This window comes from Polyodon spathula, chromosome 5 (assembly GCF_017654505.1).
Source record: "Polyodon spathula isolate WHYD16114869_AA chromosome 5, ASM1765450v1, whole genome shotgun sequence".
In the NCBI taxonomy this organism is placed as follows: domain Eukaryota; kingdom Metazoa; phylum Chordata; class Actinopteri; order Acipenseriformes; family Polyodontidae; genus Polyodon; species Polyodon spathula.
The window spans coordinates 6,689,244-6,706,656 of record NC_054538.1 but is presented as its reverse complement, the minus strand read 5'-3'; the positions used below and the strand labels follow the sequence as shown (position 1 = coordinate 6,706,656).

Here is a 17,413-nt window from a genome sequence, read left to right as displayed (position 1 = left end):
ATGAGTAGATGAACAAAGACGATAATACTGTATAGGTGTTAAATACTTACTGTATCTCCATAATATTCCTTACTGTCACAATCTCTATCCACTGTGGGGATAATATCGAAGAAACAAGACACAATAATCATGAATTCATGCATTAACCCCTTTTCGGCCAAGCCTTTGTCAGATGTCACCACACAGCCTAGCCTTTTATGACCGCTTTTAGCTACAGTGTCTTTACTATATATATATAAACATTTAGTTCAGAAAAGGGAATGAATCATTGTACAAAATCTACACATCTTTCAAAGCCCTCATGCTGTTCAGGACCAGTTTCCGTTTGACTGTGTGTTTTTGGTTGTGGCATACACTTTCCAGTACCTGGTGGAGACACTGTGGCAGCACGCTGGAGTCACTCTGTTCCATCCCACCTTGGAGCAAAGAGAATAGCGACTGCAGGAGACACGTTTTTTCAATTTTCTGTTGACAGCGGGCAGACCCCTCCAGGACATCCCCGTCCCCGTCCTCGTCCCCCTCCTCCTCCTCGCCAGGCCCCTGACAACCATTAGAGATGCTGTCTAAAGCCACTGCTGTGCAGGCTTCAGAAACCTCTCCTGCAGGTGCAAAACAACAGCAAGCGATGACACTGGGACTCTGAATACAAGAAAGGCCTTCAGGAACCTCTCCAGTTGGAAATACAATTAAAAGTGGCATTATTAGGCCATAATTATTATGGATTAGTCATTTAACAGATTCTTTTATCCAAAGCGACTTACAGACTAGGGGGTGAACTATGCATCACAGAGTCACTTACAACAGGACCTCGGTTTTACTTCTCATCCAATATACCTGTCAAATGTAATTTCTGCCATACAGCATGTAGTATCACTACATCAGATAATATCAATGCTATAATGCAGCATGTTGTAAAATAATTATGAGAGAATGCTTGGATCATGGTAAAATCGCACATGGCTTGCACTGTGTGATTAGGAAAGGCATGAGTCGTGCGGGTGTGATTTTGAAAATCGGGTTAGCAGATTTTAGAGAAGCTATTAGAGATTAGTCAATTGAACAACAAGTCACACATTTCTCTTCGTCTTAATGTTTCATGACCAATGCAAAGAATCAAACAGTCTTTTGAATTGAGGCTGTACTGTATGTGTGCACAATAGAATATCATTGTCCCAAATGTACAATCTGTGCCTGAAAGAGCAATACAGTAAAAATAATATTGTTTAAACTTGCACATGCTGTTGCACTGTTACTGTAAACTGTGTATATGGCTATGTACCCCAAGCTTCTGGAACATACTTTACATTCCCTTACTTCTCAGCTGAGCAATGCTCTTGGTTCAGACTTAGGTTTTCACAGATAATTGTGTATTTTGATCTAGAAATAATTTACTGCTGTAACTGAAGCAGCAATAGAAGCCACTGTAGGTTTACCACAGTACAAGCAAGTACATTTTTTATTAACTGAAAAATAAATGTCTTTATTCTGTCGCTAATCTCAGGCAACTTGTGGGCTGGCAGGGGATATGCCCACACCCTCACTGAATGCAGAGAAAGAAAGTAGGAACCTTCACCTAATTAAAGAGCCAATATCCTTCAGTGTTATATGCATTTTTTTTTTTTTTTTTTAATTCTGAACAATGCTACCTTACTTGAAAAACATGTCTTGTTTTGACATACTCTTTTGTTTTTCCCTCTGCGCTCAGGTCACAACCAAAGCAGACTTGAAAACACACCCAGGTCTTGGGATTCATTTATACAGTTTCCACTGCAGGATGCATTTCACAAAAAAATATAAACTTCTATTTTAATGGTGGCTAAAAATACAACAGTAAAACTAAAACCGATAGTCTATTGTGTTTCCAAGGAGACACCTATTGCCAGTAGGAGTTTGTATTGCTTGGTGTCGTCAGGGAAACACAACTGCTGGTGATGTCTTGCAACCTGTAGCTGCTGTTTTTAATTTAGCTCAAGGGAACTCTCGAGTGAGAATGGGTGACTCCATTTCATCAGGGTGAACCAAGCTAAAATCGAGTTGGTCGAAGGTGATCATAATCCTGAAAAACTACTGAATGTGATTTCAATTTATGCAAGATGATAGGAAATGACGCATCGACGCCCAGTACATCTTGTTGTAACGTCTATAGACACGATACTGGCTCTTTCAGGTAGACCGGGGAAAGCATTTGAGATACTACACAAAGCAAGTCTTCATTAACTGTGTTAAAGCTGCAGTTTCTGCAATATGCAAGGTTTAAACATTAAGCAAAATACACAGTTGTTTCAAAGTTTAGAAATAGCAAGAATGAAGATAAACGATTATGATACATGTTGAAATTAAAATAAATATTTACATAAATATACTACTTACTATAACACCCACAGAAAGATTAAAGCATTTGACTAACAACAGGAGGAATGTGTAATTTCAAACCCATTCAGTCCTTTTTGAGCATGTGCTGTCTGTTTACAGAGCTGTTTTAATTCTCTGTGCTAATAATGTGTAAAGATGTAAAGACAGAATGAGGTGATCTTTTTGCCAACATACTATATGCACAGTAACATACCTGTTGAGGTTTAAAGACAGTGACATAAATGCTGTACTAAAACATACGGTACATCCCTTAAACCAAATGATACTATCAGTAAGGTAAAGCTTATACTATAGACTTGATGCACTGGTATAGGTGACATGACCACATTTTATGTCTTGAAGCACATGAACTTCAATTGGTGTTTTAAGTAAAGCGATCCTCTCACAACAGAGACAGAGAGACAGAAATAAAACACTACCTGACAATTCTGCCTTCATGCCCTTTTTGTGTTTTCCATTCCTTTTTGGGCATGTCCCTTTTCCCTTGACCCCCTCGCTGTTGGCACTCGGGCTATCGCTGCAGTTCGCTGCCTTGTTATTTTTGAGGCCCTGTGCCAGGCCTCTGGAATCCCCAGTCTTGCTGTGTGGCTCTGCCTCGTTGTTGTTGACACAGTCTTGCTGGCCCTGTTGGTGCCCGCTCACCAAGCCTTGGATTTGGTTCTTGTTCTCATCAGAGGCCGGTGTGGTTGTCCAGAGGGATCCTATGTCCACACTATTCTCAGGGTCCATTGCCCCTTTCATCTGCTTTGCCACCTCATTTCTTTGCGTTTCCTCTTCATCCATTAGAGCTCTGAACTTTGGATCATGAAAGGAGAGATGAGTTCCGTTCTCACTTCTAAAAAAAAAAGATATTAAAAAAACAAAAAAAAAAACATTCAATTATTTTGAGTAGCATTCTACAAACAGTGTGGCTGTAAGAAAACATTTGCAATACAAATGGATTAAGTTTGAATGTGACCTACTCAAACCTTTGTTTTGGGGCTTTTTGGGGCGTTTTACGGAAATGCAAAATATGTCAATGCAGCAATTAATTTACATTGGCACCAAAAGGCATTCAGTTATCCGAAGTTTCAATATCTCCAGTTTTACATTGCCTATTATTTTAGTTTAACCAGTGTATTAAAAGCACAGAAGACTCAGTAACTTGGCACTGCATAACAAAGACTGACTGTAATGTTATTGCAGTCCTGTCCACGTGAGACATTTTCAACCCCAGAAACGTACAAAGGCAGCAGCAGTACAAGCTCCAGCTGCTCATCTCCCAGTGCAGGTTCAGCAGGTCTGGCACTAGAACACTGCCAGGGAATTCACTAGGTCCAACCACTCAGCAACCGTAACTAGGCCATTTGCAATAGCAATTGTATCTCCTTCAGTAATGTCCTAATTTTATTTACTCGGTTAATTAACCCTTATGGCCTTTTAAAATATTTTTTTTAAAGCAAATTGATACAAATATAGTCCCAGCCTTCAAAAATAAAATAACCCAGCTAAAGCATATTTTTGCTCTTGTTAATAAAGTACTTCAGTACCATCAATTGTATATGGAGTGGATAGTTGTGTGAACATTTGTCCTCTGCCAGTTATCCCATGCTTGTGGTATGGTATTTACCAGTTTGCCATGTGTTTTAATATGCTTTACTATATCTCTGGGTCTACAATGCTTATCTATGCTTAGGGTTTTAACTTCTCGGGTTTTATTCTCCAAATCTCTACCTCCCTTTAAATGTTAATTAGTCATTGTTAAGCTGCATCTTAATAAAGAGAAAACTACTAATTAAACACTGGGTTTAAGATGATTTTTCTTCTTTGCTACAAATAAAGGAGATTTTAGATAATGCACTTGCTAACAGTGTGCACTCAATATTGAGTATTTTATATTGAAAAGAAAATCTGTCAGGACAGCTCTGTTAAATAAGTGAAAATAACACAAGCACATGATAAACTAGGCGACTGCAAGAATGAAATGCAATTGGGACCAGCAATGAGCAATTCATGTGATTTGTCACAAAACAGGATCAGGCTCAGTCAACATATGAAGGTAAAAACAAGCAATATTGTTTTGTAATTAATAGCTTTTTCTGAGTTTAATTAGGAAACAGAATCAGCTCAAAAAAAGTTTAAAGGGACATTGTGATAAAAAAAAAAAAAAACAGAAAACCTCAAGCCCTACCTATGCTTAATCACACTTTCTCTCGTGTTGCTATGCTTTTACTATGGGAAACTACAGAAATGCAAACAGCTTCCTCTCTGATTTCATTCGGTGCTAAGTTGATATTTTTGGTTTTTATGAAGTAATGCCAAAAGCATATTTTCAAATAACAACCTTGAAAAAAAACACCAGTCCTCAAAAGGGCACAGACTAGCCTGTAAAAAATTCTGAAAGCAGTAGCCTTCCAAATACAAGATCTTATCTATTGTACTGTATTTGTCAAGACAACAGTAAACAAACACACAGGGATCCATGCTGTATACAGCAGCGTTGTTTAAGGGATAATGTTAGGCTGCATGGGTGAGGCTCTTTGATAACTTCCTGACAAATAGCAAACAACAGACCAAACCAGTACTTACAAGATCTACAGTACATCTGCAAACAATCGATTATGATGACTTTAAACACTTCCCCTTTAAGGAGTTTTTTTTTCCTCCATCTTTGATTTGACTGTGATGATCACGTCCGAATATTCCAATAAGGGGAATATGCTGGAAATAATGGACTTAGTTGCAAATACATTCATTTCAATTGGATTTACTGTGTATTTTTCTTTTTTTTTTTTTTTTTTTAATAAGACATCTGTATTCATTTAATATCTAGATCTTTAGCAGGAGAGCTAGGGGCGCAGCTGCACCAGCCAAGGCAGCATTGACTCTTCTTACACAGAGAGATCTTTACAGAACTCAATGCATCAGAGCAAGTGACAGGTTTTTACTAAAGGTAAAGGATACAAATAGGAAAGCTTCCCTTGAAATGTTTCCCATCACTCATCTGGTGTGCTTATCCAGCCGGCACTGTAACCTACAATCAAATCCAGGAACTACAATATCAATGTACTGACTGAAGGGCTGACACTCACTGTAACACAGAGTGCAGCCAATTAGCATTATATTAATACAGAGAACAAAACCAACATCAATAAAACGAAAGGAACAACATCCAGGACCCTACTAACAGTGGTGGCCAGACAGCAAAAAGAAGGGAGGTCATGATTGTTGGGGACTCCATATTGAGAAACACAGCAAGCTCAATTCGCAGTTTGGACCCCCTTACTACAACAGTGTGCTGTCTTCCAGGAGCCTCTGTCACGCACATCACTAAGAACGTGGACAGGATCCTAGAACGAACAGGAGACAACCCGGTAGCAGTCGTCCACATCAGTACAAACAACATTGGAAGAGACAGACCAAAATCCCTGCAAAACAAATTCAGAGAGCTAGGAAGGAAATTAAAAGAGAAAACCAAAACTCTGGTATTTTCTGGTATACTACCGGCACCTTGCAAAGGACCATATGGACAGCTGGAAATAATCAAAACGCATGGCTGAAGACATGATGCACACAGGAAGGCTTCACCTATCTTGATCATTGGACCACATTCTACAACAAGGACTATCTGTATAGACGGGACAGACTGCATTTAAATAAAAAGGGAACCAATCTAGTTGGAGAAAAAAGATCCTCGAGCAGGTTCAGAAGCATTTAAACTAGAAAGGAAGGGGGGAGAAATCAACAAAAAAACAGAAGGGAGACCACATCAAAACAAGAACAACAACTCAGGTAAGACAACCATTAAATGTATTTATCTAAATGCTAGAAGTATCAGAAACACAATTTTAGAACTTAAAGCTACTGCACTAACAAGTAACTATGATGTGATAGGTGTTACAGAAACTTGGTTGTCTGAGAGTGATGGGGACAAATATATTTGTGGATATACACTGTATAGGAAAGACAGGCAGGACAGAAGAGGTGGAGGGGTAGCGCTATACATAAGAAACACTCTTGAAGCCCAGGAGTTAATCCTGGACAATGAAAATAAAACAGAATCAATATGGGTCAGAATAACGGACAAAAATTCAAAGGGCATAATAACAGGAGCATGCTATAGACCGCCAGATTCAGACGGAGAGCAAAATAATCTGTTACACAATGACATTAGAAATGTGTGTAGCAAAGGAGATGCCATACTAATGGGGGATTTCAACTTCCCCCAAATAAAATGGGAAAACCCGGTGGGGAGCACGATGGACGAAACTTAAATGGCGGAAATGGCAAATGACTGCTTCCTAACACAATTTGTCAAGGAACTGACTAGAGGGGAGGCATGCTTTGATTTAGTCTTTTCAAATAACGAACAGAGAATAACTGAAACAGAGGTCAGAGAACCACTGGCAAACTCAGACCACAACATGGTCCCATTTGAAGTGCTTGTTAAAACCCCAAAAATAATGACTAAAGCTAAGGTTTACAATTTTAGAAAAGCAAACTATGAAGGTATGAAACAGAGACTAATAGAAGTAGATTGGAGTACAGTAGAGAAAACACCCACAGAAGAAGGATGGTATTAGAGGCGCAAAACAATTACATCCCTAAAGTAGACAAATCTCAATGTAAAACTAAATTGCCAAAATGGTTTAATAGATCAATTAAAAAAAAAATATTCCTCAATAAAAGGCACTTTTAAAAGCATTTAAAAGGGACCAAAAACAAAGTACACAGAAAGAGTACACCGAACTGCAAACACAAGTCAAAAAGGAAGTTAGAAAGGCCAAGAGAGAAATAGAAATGAACATTGCTAAGGGAGCTAAAACCAATTCCAAAATGTTTTTCCAATATTACAACAGCAAGAGAACATTCAAAGAAGAGGTTAAATGTCTAAGAGATACAAATGGCAAAATCGTAGATGAAGAGAAAAAAATAGCAAATATATTAAATGATTACTTTTCACAAGTTTTTACAAAGGAGGATACGGACATAACCCATGTCAACCAGTTCCTATCCAGTTTTAAATAACTTTAGCATTACTGAGGCAGAAGTGTTAAAGGGACTAGGAGCTCTTAAAATAAACAAATCCCCTAAGCCAGATGAGATCCTCCCAATAGTACTGAAAGAAATTATTTACAAACTGCTAACCAAGATCATGCAACAGTCTCTTGACTCAGGGGTTGTACCGATAGACTGGAAAATCGCAAACGTAATACCGATCCACAAAAAGGGAAACAAAACTGAACCAAGTAACTACATACCAATAAGCCTGACTTCTATTATATGCAAACTTATGGAAACTATAATAAGATCCAAAAAGGAAAATTATCTACATGGTAACAGTATCTTGTGAGACAGTCAACATGGTTTTAGGAAAGGGAGATCATGGCTAACTAACCTGCTTGAAGTACTTAAAAAATAGATGGTGAGTAAGTAGATTCAAGAAAATGCACAGAGTCCTTTTCTTCAATCAGTTGCCAGGTTTATTGAAATATGCAGGGAGTCTGGTCCCAGGTACAGGACAAACACCACTCAAAATTACAATGTTTGCGTGACATTAAATACCCTTCTGTATAGATGGTCCACCTCCCCTTTCTCTGACACTTAACCAATGGTCAAGGTAATTTAATTTATTGTGTGAGTGTTAATGTGTGTGTGTCTGTGTGTGTAGTCTAGTGTGACAACCTCTGAACTCAGTGCATTCTTCACACTCCTGGAGACAAAAGGTCCATACATCTGCCTTTTGTTATCTCCTTGCGACCCCCTTTGATGCCAGTGGGATTATCTCTTTTGATCTCTCTGAAGTCTAGAGCCTGTTCCCTTCTAGTCCACAGCATTGTTATCTCATTAGCTTGCAGTCATTGTTGGGCAGTTTGTAGACGCATCGTCTCTATCAGTGGTTAGCAGTACATGCAATTTGAACCAAACAGTCTGCTATCTGCAATATTAGTCTCTTTTCAGAAAGAACACCAGTATAGCTCTGCTAGTCCACATGCGTAGCAAACCCCTAATCAATTCTCAATCCATGTTTTCCAACACTGCTCGATTTTTTTGAGGATGCAACATCGATAATGGATAATTGCAAATCATATGACATGGTTTATTTAGATTTCCAGAAAGCCTTTGACAAAATCCCGCACAAAAGATTAATTCTCAAACTGAACGCAGTAGGGATTCAAGGAAACACATGTACATGGATTAGGGAGTGGTTAACATGTAGAAAACAGAAAGTACTGATTAGAGGAAAAACCTCAGAATGGAGTGTGGTAACCAGTGGTGTACCACAGGGATCAGTATTAGGTCCTCTGCTATTCCTAATCTACATTAATGATTTAGATTCTGGTATAGTAAGCAAACTTGTTAAATTTGCAGATGACACAAAAATAGGAGGAGTGGCAAACACTGTTGCAGCAGCAAAGGTCATTCAAAATGATCTAGACAAGATTCAGAACTGGGCAGACACATGGCAAATGGCATTTAATAGAGAAAAGTGTGAGGTACTGCACGCAGGAAATAAAAATGTACATTATAAATATCATATGGGAGATACTAAAATTGGAGAAGGAATCTATGAAAAAGACTTTTGTTTTTGTTGACTCAGAAATGTCTTCATCTAGACAATGTGGGGAACCATAAAAAAGGCCAACAAGATGCTCGGATATATTGTGAAAAGTGTTGAATTTAAATCAAGGGAAGTAATGTTAAAACCGTACAATGCATTAGTAAGACCTCATCTTGAATATTGTGCTCAGTTCTGGTCACCTCGCTATAAAAAAGATATTGCTGCTCTAGAGAAGTGCAATTATTCCGGGTTTAAAAGGCATGTCATATGCAGACAGGCTAAAAGAAATGAATCTATTCAGTCTTGAACAAAGACAACTACGCGGCGACCTAATTCAAGCATTCAAAATTCTAAAAGGTATTGACAATGTCGACCCAGGGGACTTTTTCGACCTGAAAAAAGAAACAAGAACCAGGGGTCATAAATGGAGATTAGACAAAGGGGCATTCAGAACAGAAAATAGGAGGCACTTTTTTACACAGAGAATCGTGAGGGTCTGGAACCAACTCCCCAGTAATATTGTTGAAGCTGGGATCCTTCAAGAAGCTGCTTGATGAGATTCTGGGATCAATAAGCTACCAACAACCAAACGAGCAAGATGGGCTGAATGGCCTCCTCTCGTTTGTAAACTTTCTTATGTTCTTACATTTATATAGCACTACACATAACAGGCAGGAGTAGCATCATACCAATAATTTATAATAAAGGTAAACAAGAAGAATTACTCTCATCAACAAAGCAAAAAACAGCACATGCTCTATACGTCACCCTCATGCAAAGTCTTCCTGTCACAACACAATCTACTATTCCCTGGCAGCTATGCACCTTGAGTCCTATAAACATCTCCTTGACTGCAGCACAGGGGACCAGAAACCCAGTAGAGAATATTCTGGGTGAAGGAGATTGTGTTTGTTAATAAAATCAACGCTTCATTACTCTTCCATCTCTACATGGATACTTGTGCAACAGATTATATGACTTTTACAGGCTAATTGTGCCTTACGATATCATTAGTGTTTTATAAGCCAAAAACCTAAGTAGGCATCACCAACTTTGTGCAGTCATGCATTATTTTACTGCCCAACCCCTACCCGAAAGAACCTGAAAGATTGACAATCCGTGCATAATCAACAGCAGCCTATGCAGTAACTCTGCATTTACAAAGCTTGGGTTGCCATCTATAATAAATCATTTTTCTTCTCCTCCCAAAATCAATTCTGAAGCAGAAAAATTACAAATCAGCAAGTCGTATTCTGCTCCATATATCTTGGTGTCTTTAGCCTGGCATTTAAGCTCCATTAAGTCTTATGTTCCATTCCAATGAACCTTGATCACATTTTAATTAAGCTTACAGCAGCACAACAGTATACTCCAGGCTCTTCGTTTTCGGTTTTTTTTGGTCATGTATTGTGGCAAATTAAACTCTTGGAAAAGTGTTGATTGTGAAACAAGTTCCCTTTATTTTTTCTCCCGTAGCTTGAATGAGACGATGATTCCGTTTCATTGATAATGTAAAAAAATTAAAAAGGCAGCTCCTTATTTTTAATTCAGACCAAACACAAAAAGCGAGATCAGTTAAAATGCTTTTCCCGGTTTTAAAATCTTAATGACTCGTTGCAAAAATGCTATAACCTGATTTGCAAATAATAGTTTCCTCTTAATTATGATTTAATTAAATCAATTTAACTTCACTCTCCATTTGCATTCAGTTTGAATTAAAAACAAGGAGCTGCCTTTTTTATTTTAATTTATTATTGAATCCAGTCGCAATCAAGTTTCGGGAGAAAAAACTACAGGTAACTTGTTTTACCAGCAACACTTTACCAAGAGTTTAATTGAACAGGGTCAGATAAAAAAAAAACGACACGTGATCACACATAAAAACCAAAAACTAACAGCCCTATGTATAATACAGTACTACTGCAAACAGGGAGTACAAATGCTGTCAGTGTTAAAACCTTTCTCTCCATTCAGAAGGGTGTGGGAATGATAAAGGTGTGAACACAGTCACAGTAAAAGGAAGCTATACTGAAATATAGACTATTCAAGTAATTCTGGTATGTAAAAGGTGGTAATGATTTTGGTAAGAAGATTACTCATTTCTGAAAGTCCTTTTCTTTCAACATGAACAGCAACTAAAACTGAGTGAATCTGAAACAAAACAAAAAAAGGTTTGTCTGTTATTGGTACAAATAGGCTTTAAAATAAAAAATTTAAATTAAAAACGTATTACTACAACAACATAGTACAATGAACACAGTTTCATCTTGTACTATGAAATCACCTTGCAAATTCTAAACAAAATACAAAGCCTCCCTGTGGAGCTTGCAACACCAGTTAACTACTACCTGTAACTCATACAGTAAATGGCTGCCATCGTATGCTACTTTCTAAATTATTCACAGCTCAGAACAGAATCTTCTCCATGAAAGAAAGCTTACTACCAGTTATTACTAAGCCTGCAATTTGCTCCTCATTTGGGCAGTGCATTCTAACAAGCTCTCCTGCAGTGCGGCTATACTTTCTATTGAGAATGTTGTAAATGGTGTCCTCTAATGTTTACTGAAGAACAGAACGCCAATGTAAGCTACCTTTGAAAAGTCCATGCAAATACAGCGAGTGAAATCCATGTCACAAAAAAAGGGTTAAAGACAGCATCTGTATGAAACAGAAGAACAAACAACATCCCACAGAAAATCTCACAGTATGCTTTAATGAACAACTTACTGTATAGTCATGCATGTTATATAGTAATCATTTCCTATGTAAATACCTCTTTGGAAAATCCTGGCGTAATTCCCTGCGGCTCACCATACCAATAATCACACGCAGTAACAGCATCACTCCGGGGGTGTCACATGTTTCTGCTTCAATGAATTCCATTTTAATTTAAAGTAATAAATGGGTTTTAATTAGCTGTGGATTAATGGCTGAGCGAGCAGCGCGACTGGGGTTTCACTTGAAGGCTCATGGTGAACAAGCTGAGCAGTATACTGTACACAGTTAACCAAGGTACAGTACAATGCAAATCTCAAACCCATGCGAAGTACAGTGTTATACTTTATTTAAAATAAAGGTAGTTGTGTCAACAGTGTTAGCTCACAAACAAGTACATTTGATCCACTGTCGAATGCTGATGGAGGTTTTCTGGGAGAGACAGCTCCCAGGGTAGGGCTGGGCTTCAGACTTATGCAAATCAGTAGCTTTAATCAATGAGTTTTATGCAAGTGTACCAGATACTAAACAATATATGACCTAGATCTGCTTCGATTGCTGTGATTCATGTGTACATAGTTACTGTTTAAAAAAACAATAACAAAAACAAGCAGCTTTACTTTTTCTAAGGCTTGTTTTGTTATTGTCTGTGTTTACTTCACTTTATACAATAGCTCCCTCTCCCCACAGTCACGATGCTGCGGTGACATCATAGCAGTGAATTATTTTACAAGGAAAGAAGGGCAGGATCAGCGTCATTAAAGACAAGGTTTTCATGGTCTGTTTGTGCTCTGATAGCCGCTGTTGCAAGCTTCCCCATGTCCCCTTCACAAAGATGGAGCATTTACTGTATAAAAAAGCATGAAGGTTAGAAAGCTTCAGTCTATGCAAACTATTGACAACAGAATGCAAAGGTGGCAGATTGAGAACAGTTGTGTTTGTCCACTTTAAAAGAAAAGTTTACAACAGTACATCAGTGATGTGAGCAGGATATAAATCTACTTACAGTACCGGTCTCATTATCACTGCGTCTACGTGCATAATACACTTACAACTCTTTCAGAATTCAGGCTCCCTTACGGCAACCATGTTATATGGCAATGGGCAGGGTTCCCTGCTCCTCCAGGCCTGTTAAAGCAGGGTTTCACAACCTTCTTTGAATCACGTCCCATCTGAGCAACATTTTTTTGCTTGGAGAATTCCTATGCAACTGAGAGCCAGAAATTTGGGAGTGAACGCGTGCCAAAACGTCGTTTCAATATGTTGTCGCATATCAGCTCAATCAGCTGTTCTTCCACCTCCCCTGAAAGACTGGTTGAACCAACAGATGTGCTGAACAGTTCACAAAGTCAGGCAAGTGAGCTGCAATCTTCTTGGAAGTAGTCGCGGAACCGTTCTTTCAGTCCCATCACGTGTTCAACAAAGGGAGCTTTTAGATCACTGGGATCCACAGTACCGCCACAGTCCTGAACGAAATGTGAAAATGTCGCAATTTCCATTTGATAGTCGAGAGGCCCAACTGTACAGTTTTTGAACAAAAGCTGTTTCCTTCTCTGTAAGGTGCAGGACATAGACGCATTTAATGAATTCAGATGGTCAAAAATATCAACCAAGTAAGCAAGCAGAGCCACCCAAGAGCAATCATGAAAGTGATTAAGAAGATTGACTGCATCACTTAAGAAGATTTTAGCCTCCTCATGTAGCTCAAATAGGTGAAGAAGTATCTCCCACATGATCACCACCTGACTTTGATGTGAAATAGTAGGTGCTGATGATCAGATCCCATTTCCTGGCACAGAATTGAAAATAAACGTGCATTAAGTGGCCATGTTTTTATAAACGTGCTGAACACGTATGACTAAACCGCTGTGCTTTCTTGTCATGGATTGAGCTCTGGCTCATCGATGTCATTCAACACTTGACCTTTCACATCACTGGCTACATCTGAAATTCAGCAACTCGCTGTGTTATTTGACAATGGAATGGCACCAACCTGAACAGCAGAACTTCCCCCAAACAAATGTCCTTTGCAGCTGGCAAAAGCAGGGTCTCGGTTATGTTGTGAGGCTTACAAAGTTTAGCAACACGGTACGACACAGCATGAGATGTCTTAAGACACTTGCAAAACACCATGACACCATGACCAGGAAGATTTCAACATGAACTGGACCATCCAGTCGAAGAGGAGCGTATGCACCAAGCTCTCCTGGCGAAAGTCCAGTACGGAGCATTGCCTGGTTCAGAATGCAAAGGACATCCATAAGTATGCCACTTCGACAGGTTTGACACACTTTATAATACACAGCATGTGACCTACTGTAACAGCAGAGGTGGCTATAACCTGTGCACCCGTATTGCACAGAGAGCACCCCTGGCGGTATTTTAAAATAGGATAACATATGCACATCTGAAATCCTATCAGGTCTCGTGACAGTCTCATGAAGGTTACTACAATAATATCTGACTGGCTCTGCATGCAAAGAACAAATACTCTCCACCTGCCATTGCCTTGCTGGCCCATGTATTCCAGCCACATCTCATGTGTTTAGTACAACTGGATTTGGATTTTGCTCACGCAAAATAAGAAGAGTTTTGAATGCGCAACACAAAAAAAAGACACTACACTGTACAGTGTGCTGACTGGCTCTCTGAAGCATAGCCCTGCAGGTTGTGTAAGGCTTTGGCTATTAGGCAACAAGCTGAGAAGTCTTTACCTGCCCGACACGCACAGCCAGCAAAACAAATAGCCATTCAAAGTTTCATCAAACCTGGTGACTGTCAAATTCTGGAACGTGGTCTACAGGTATTCAGCAGGGCTGTGAAGCTACTTTGATTTTCAGTGAGTCTCTTTAAGACGTTTTAAGCTGTTAGATAGTAATTAAGTAGAATAAACCTTGTTAATTACTCTGCAAAAAACAAAACGCCCCAACACAAGCCCTGGTTTACACAATGCATGAATAACAAAATGACAGCGTTACTTCATATAGAACCTGCATGATGAAGCTAAAACCACTCATATTTCATCTGCGATTACTTGTCTCACCTTTCTTTTATTTTGTGATGTAAAATCTATGGGTTTGGTCTTTTAACTACTGGAAGCCAAAAAGTCATATGATTCTGGTTTTGGCAGCCATACTGGGTCAAAATTATTGGTTTGCCACTACACACTTCCATAACACTGCAACTATGATGCTGGCTTCTGAAAATGTTTATTGTATGAGCATTTGAAAAAGCTGCAGAAGACTTACAAAAAGGAGAACACCAGATTCACTGATCAGCCATGTGAGGGTCAGCTGTTTTATTCAAATGTATGTGCCTAACCCCTGTACATAACATATTGCTGAAATAATCTGCATAAAAACAAACACAGTAGTACTTCAAGAGACAGTATATCTGCCGTGATGCAAAAAATAAATCGTCTACTTCCTGGGAAATAAATGGGGATCAAATGACTTCAGTTTGCTTTTAAGTGATGCATGTTATTGTTTGCATGCCTTCATTGCATGTTTGCACTCCCAGGGTAACTGCAGGCATCTGAACAAGTTCTACAGCTGGTACAAGGACAGGAACAAATGATTCTGCATAAAACCACTGTTACTACAGCCAAGCAGGGAGACTTCTGTACGTTTTTATTGAACAAAACATTAGATCTGCATGGGGCTCTTGAGCATTCGAATCAGTTTAATTCTGGCAACATTTCAATTATACATTTTGTGACACTTAATTTAGGCATTTACTTTAATGAACCCAGTACACACAAAGCATGCTATGAAGACAGAAGTAGCCAAAATCACCCATGGGTCATTCCGTGTCAAATCAACCAAAATCCAGGAAAATCCCCTCCTCAAGATTTCGATTTTGATTATATTTTGTGTAGTGGAAGATACAGGTCAGGTATGAAACTAGCCCAAATATTTAAACTCAGTGGTGAAGATCTGCTCAGATACACCAATTCCTGAGTGATTTTTTAAAAGTGCACGTTCCTTCTAAAGTAGTGGAGATATCAGTTTCAAATTGCTTAGGTGTGCTCATAATTTCACTTTTTGTATGCAGCTCTGCTGCTGTCTACCTACGTTACTGTCTGATTTAAAAGACACCACAAAAAGGCTTCAAGATGAAAGTGTTGAAAATGGCCCCATCTTTGAAGGACTGAAACCCCTTGTGGGAGGAGTTAACTGACCTCTGACCTAAGCAATTTGAAAGTGATATCTCTTCTACTTTAGAATGAACATGCACTTAAAAATCTGTCAGGAATTTGATAACTGGACAAGTTTTCAATTTTAAGGCCCTCAGCAACACAGAAATACTAAAGTGGTGGTACTTATTTTGCATGAATTCTACAGAGGACCTCCCTTCTCTATGTACAGAAGCAGTCATAGGGCTAATGGCATTCTAAATACCATTTAAAATCACTCCAAAATGAGACGCGTTTCAAGTATCACAACCCCCCCCCCCCCCCCCAAAAAAAATGTTGAGTTGACACGGAATGAACATACACACAGAGAATGGAGATTTCGCATGGTCGTTTTGGCACAGAAAACACATGGCGCAACAAAATACTACTATTTTTTTTTTGCTCAGTATTGGTAGTGTATTTTAAAAAATGATTAAAACATTTTTGGCTCAAGGGTTTCCTGGACTTTTGTGACATGCCAACCACTATACCGACTAAATGCAAACTAACCAGTTTATTGCATTCCCTTGTATTTTCCAAGTTTAGTCATTCAGAGCATCCATCTTTGCCAACGCAAAACTGTGTCATTAACACAGATTTACTAACAGCTAATCTTCCCATTGTGTATAACATTGTTAAACTTCGTACCATACCAAAATAAAACAAATGCAGCAATTCACTGACAGCGAGATCTTTCTTCGTATCCACACAAGCTTGCCTTGCCGATTGAAGTCAACAGCAACGCAGCGGAATACATTGAAACGTGTGCTACTACCAACTGTACAAATGAAAAATACTGAATTAAAATGACAAAATATGTCAATAATTCTTAATAGCAGAATAGGTCCCATACTACTATTTTCACAAAAACGTGAAACTAAGAATTCAAGTTTTTAAATAATCTACTGTATAGTAAAACCGATTTACGATCGATACAACACACACCGACTGAATTATTTAGTAGTACGTGCATACATAAGTAATTAGATGACAAGCTCATTCTGGTACGATAGCAACGTTTCTCTGTATCCAAATCCTTCTGTGTTAAATTCGGGTATTACATTATATTTTAACTACAAAAACAGAATTACAACGCATTGTGTTTATGTTTTACCTGTCAGCAGCTGTCACGCAAGAGCCAATTTCCACTGGCTATTCAAGTTGCAGCTCTCAAGCTTCCGCTGCTATTTTGACGCTTTCTCGTTGTGTTTTTCCTGCTGCTCTATCCGGGACACGGCATCTCTGCACCGCCGTGCCTCTAGGCATTACTGAAAAGCACACATCGAAATGAAAGCGCCCTCATCTGTGCTGACTGACTCAACCAGAACAGTTTCTCCTTTCCCACTGCAATGTTTATTATTGGAAATACTAACCAAACTTGGCAAACACTCTTCGTTGAAACAAAAAGAGGAATTAATCTGGTACAAAAAACAATCTGTTACAAAACATTTAGCTGAAACTGCTTGATCCAAGATACAGAGGTATAACTTGTCAGTGAGAATGGTCTGCAGAGCAAGAGATTGGCTGGGGTATGGGAACTCAGTTTTGCTGGGTGGGTTACAATGGATCTGGGAGGAGGTCAAGGACCTGGGAATGTATCTGGGGAATGA

At 38.9% G+C, this 17,413-nt stretch overlaps 1 protein-coding gene across 1 annotated transcript in view; it reads right to left on the bottom strand.

Annotated features, from left to right (window-relative positions):
• LOC121315490 (consortin-like) overlaps positions 1 to 17,034 on the bottom strand; it is a 33,195-nt gene extending 16,161 nt beyond the window's left edge. The window contains exons 1-3 of the mRNA XM_041249618.1: positions 16,918 to 17,034; positions 2,793 to 3,208; positions 367 to 599 (exon numbers count right to left, since the gene is read on the bottom strand). Coding sequence (XP_041105552.1) covers positions 367 to 599; positions 2,793 to 3,156 — 597 coding nt within the window. The 5' untranslated portion in view covers positions 3,157 to 3,208; positions 16,918 to 17,034. The remainder of the gene's footprint in view (positions 1 to 366; positions 600 to 2,792; positions 3,209 to 16,917) is intronic.
• Positions 17,035 to 17,413: the final 379 nt, after the last annotated feature.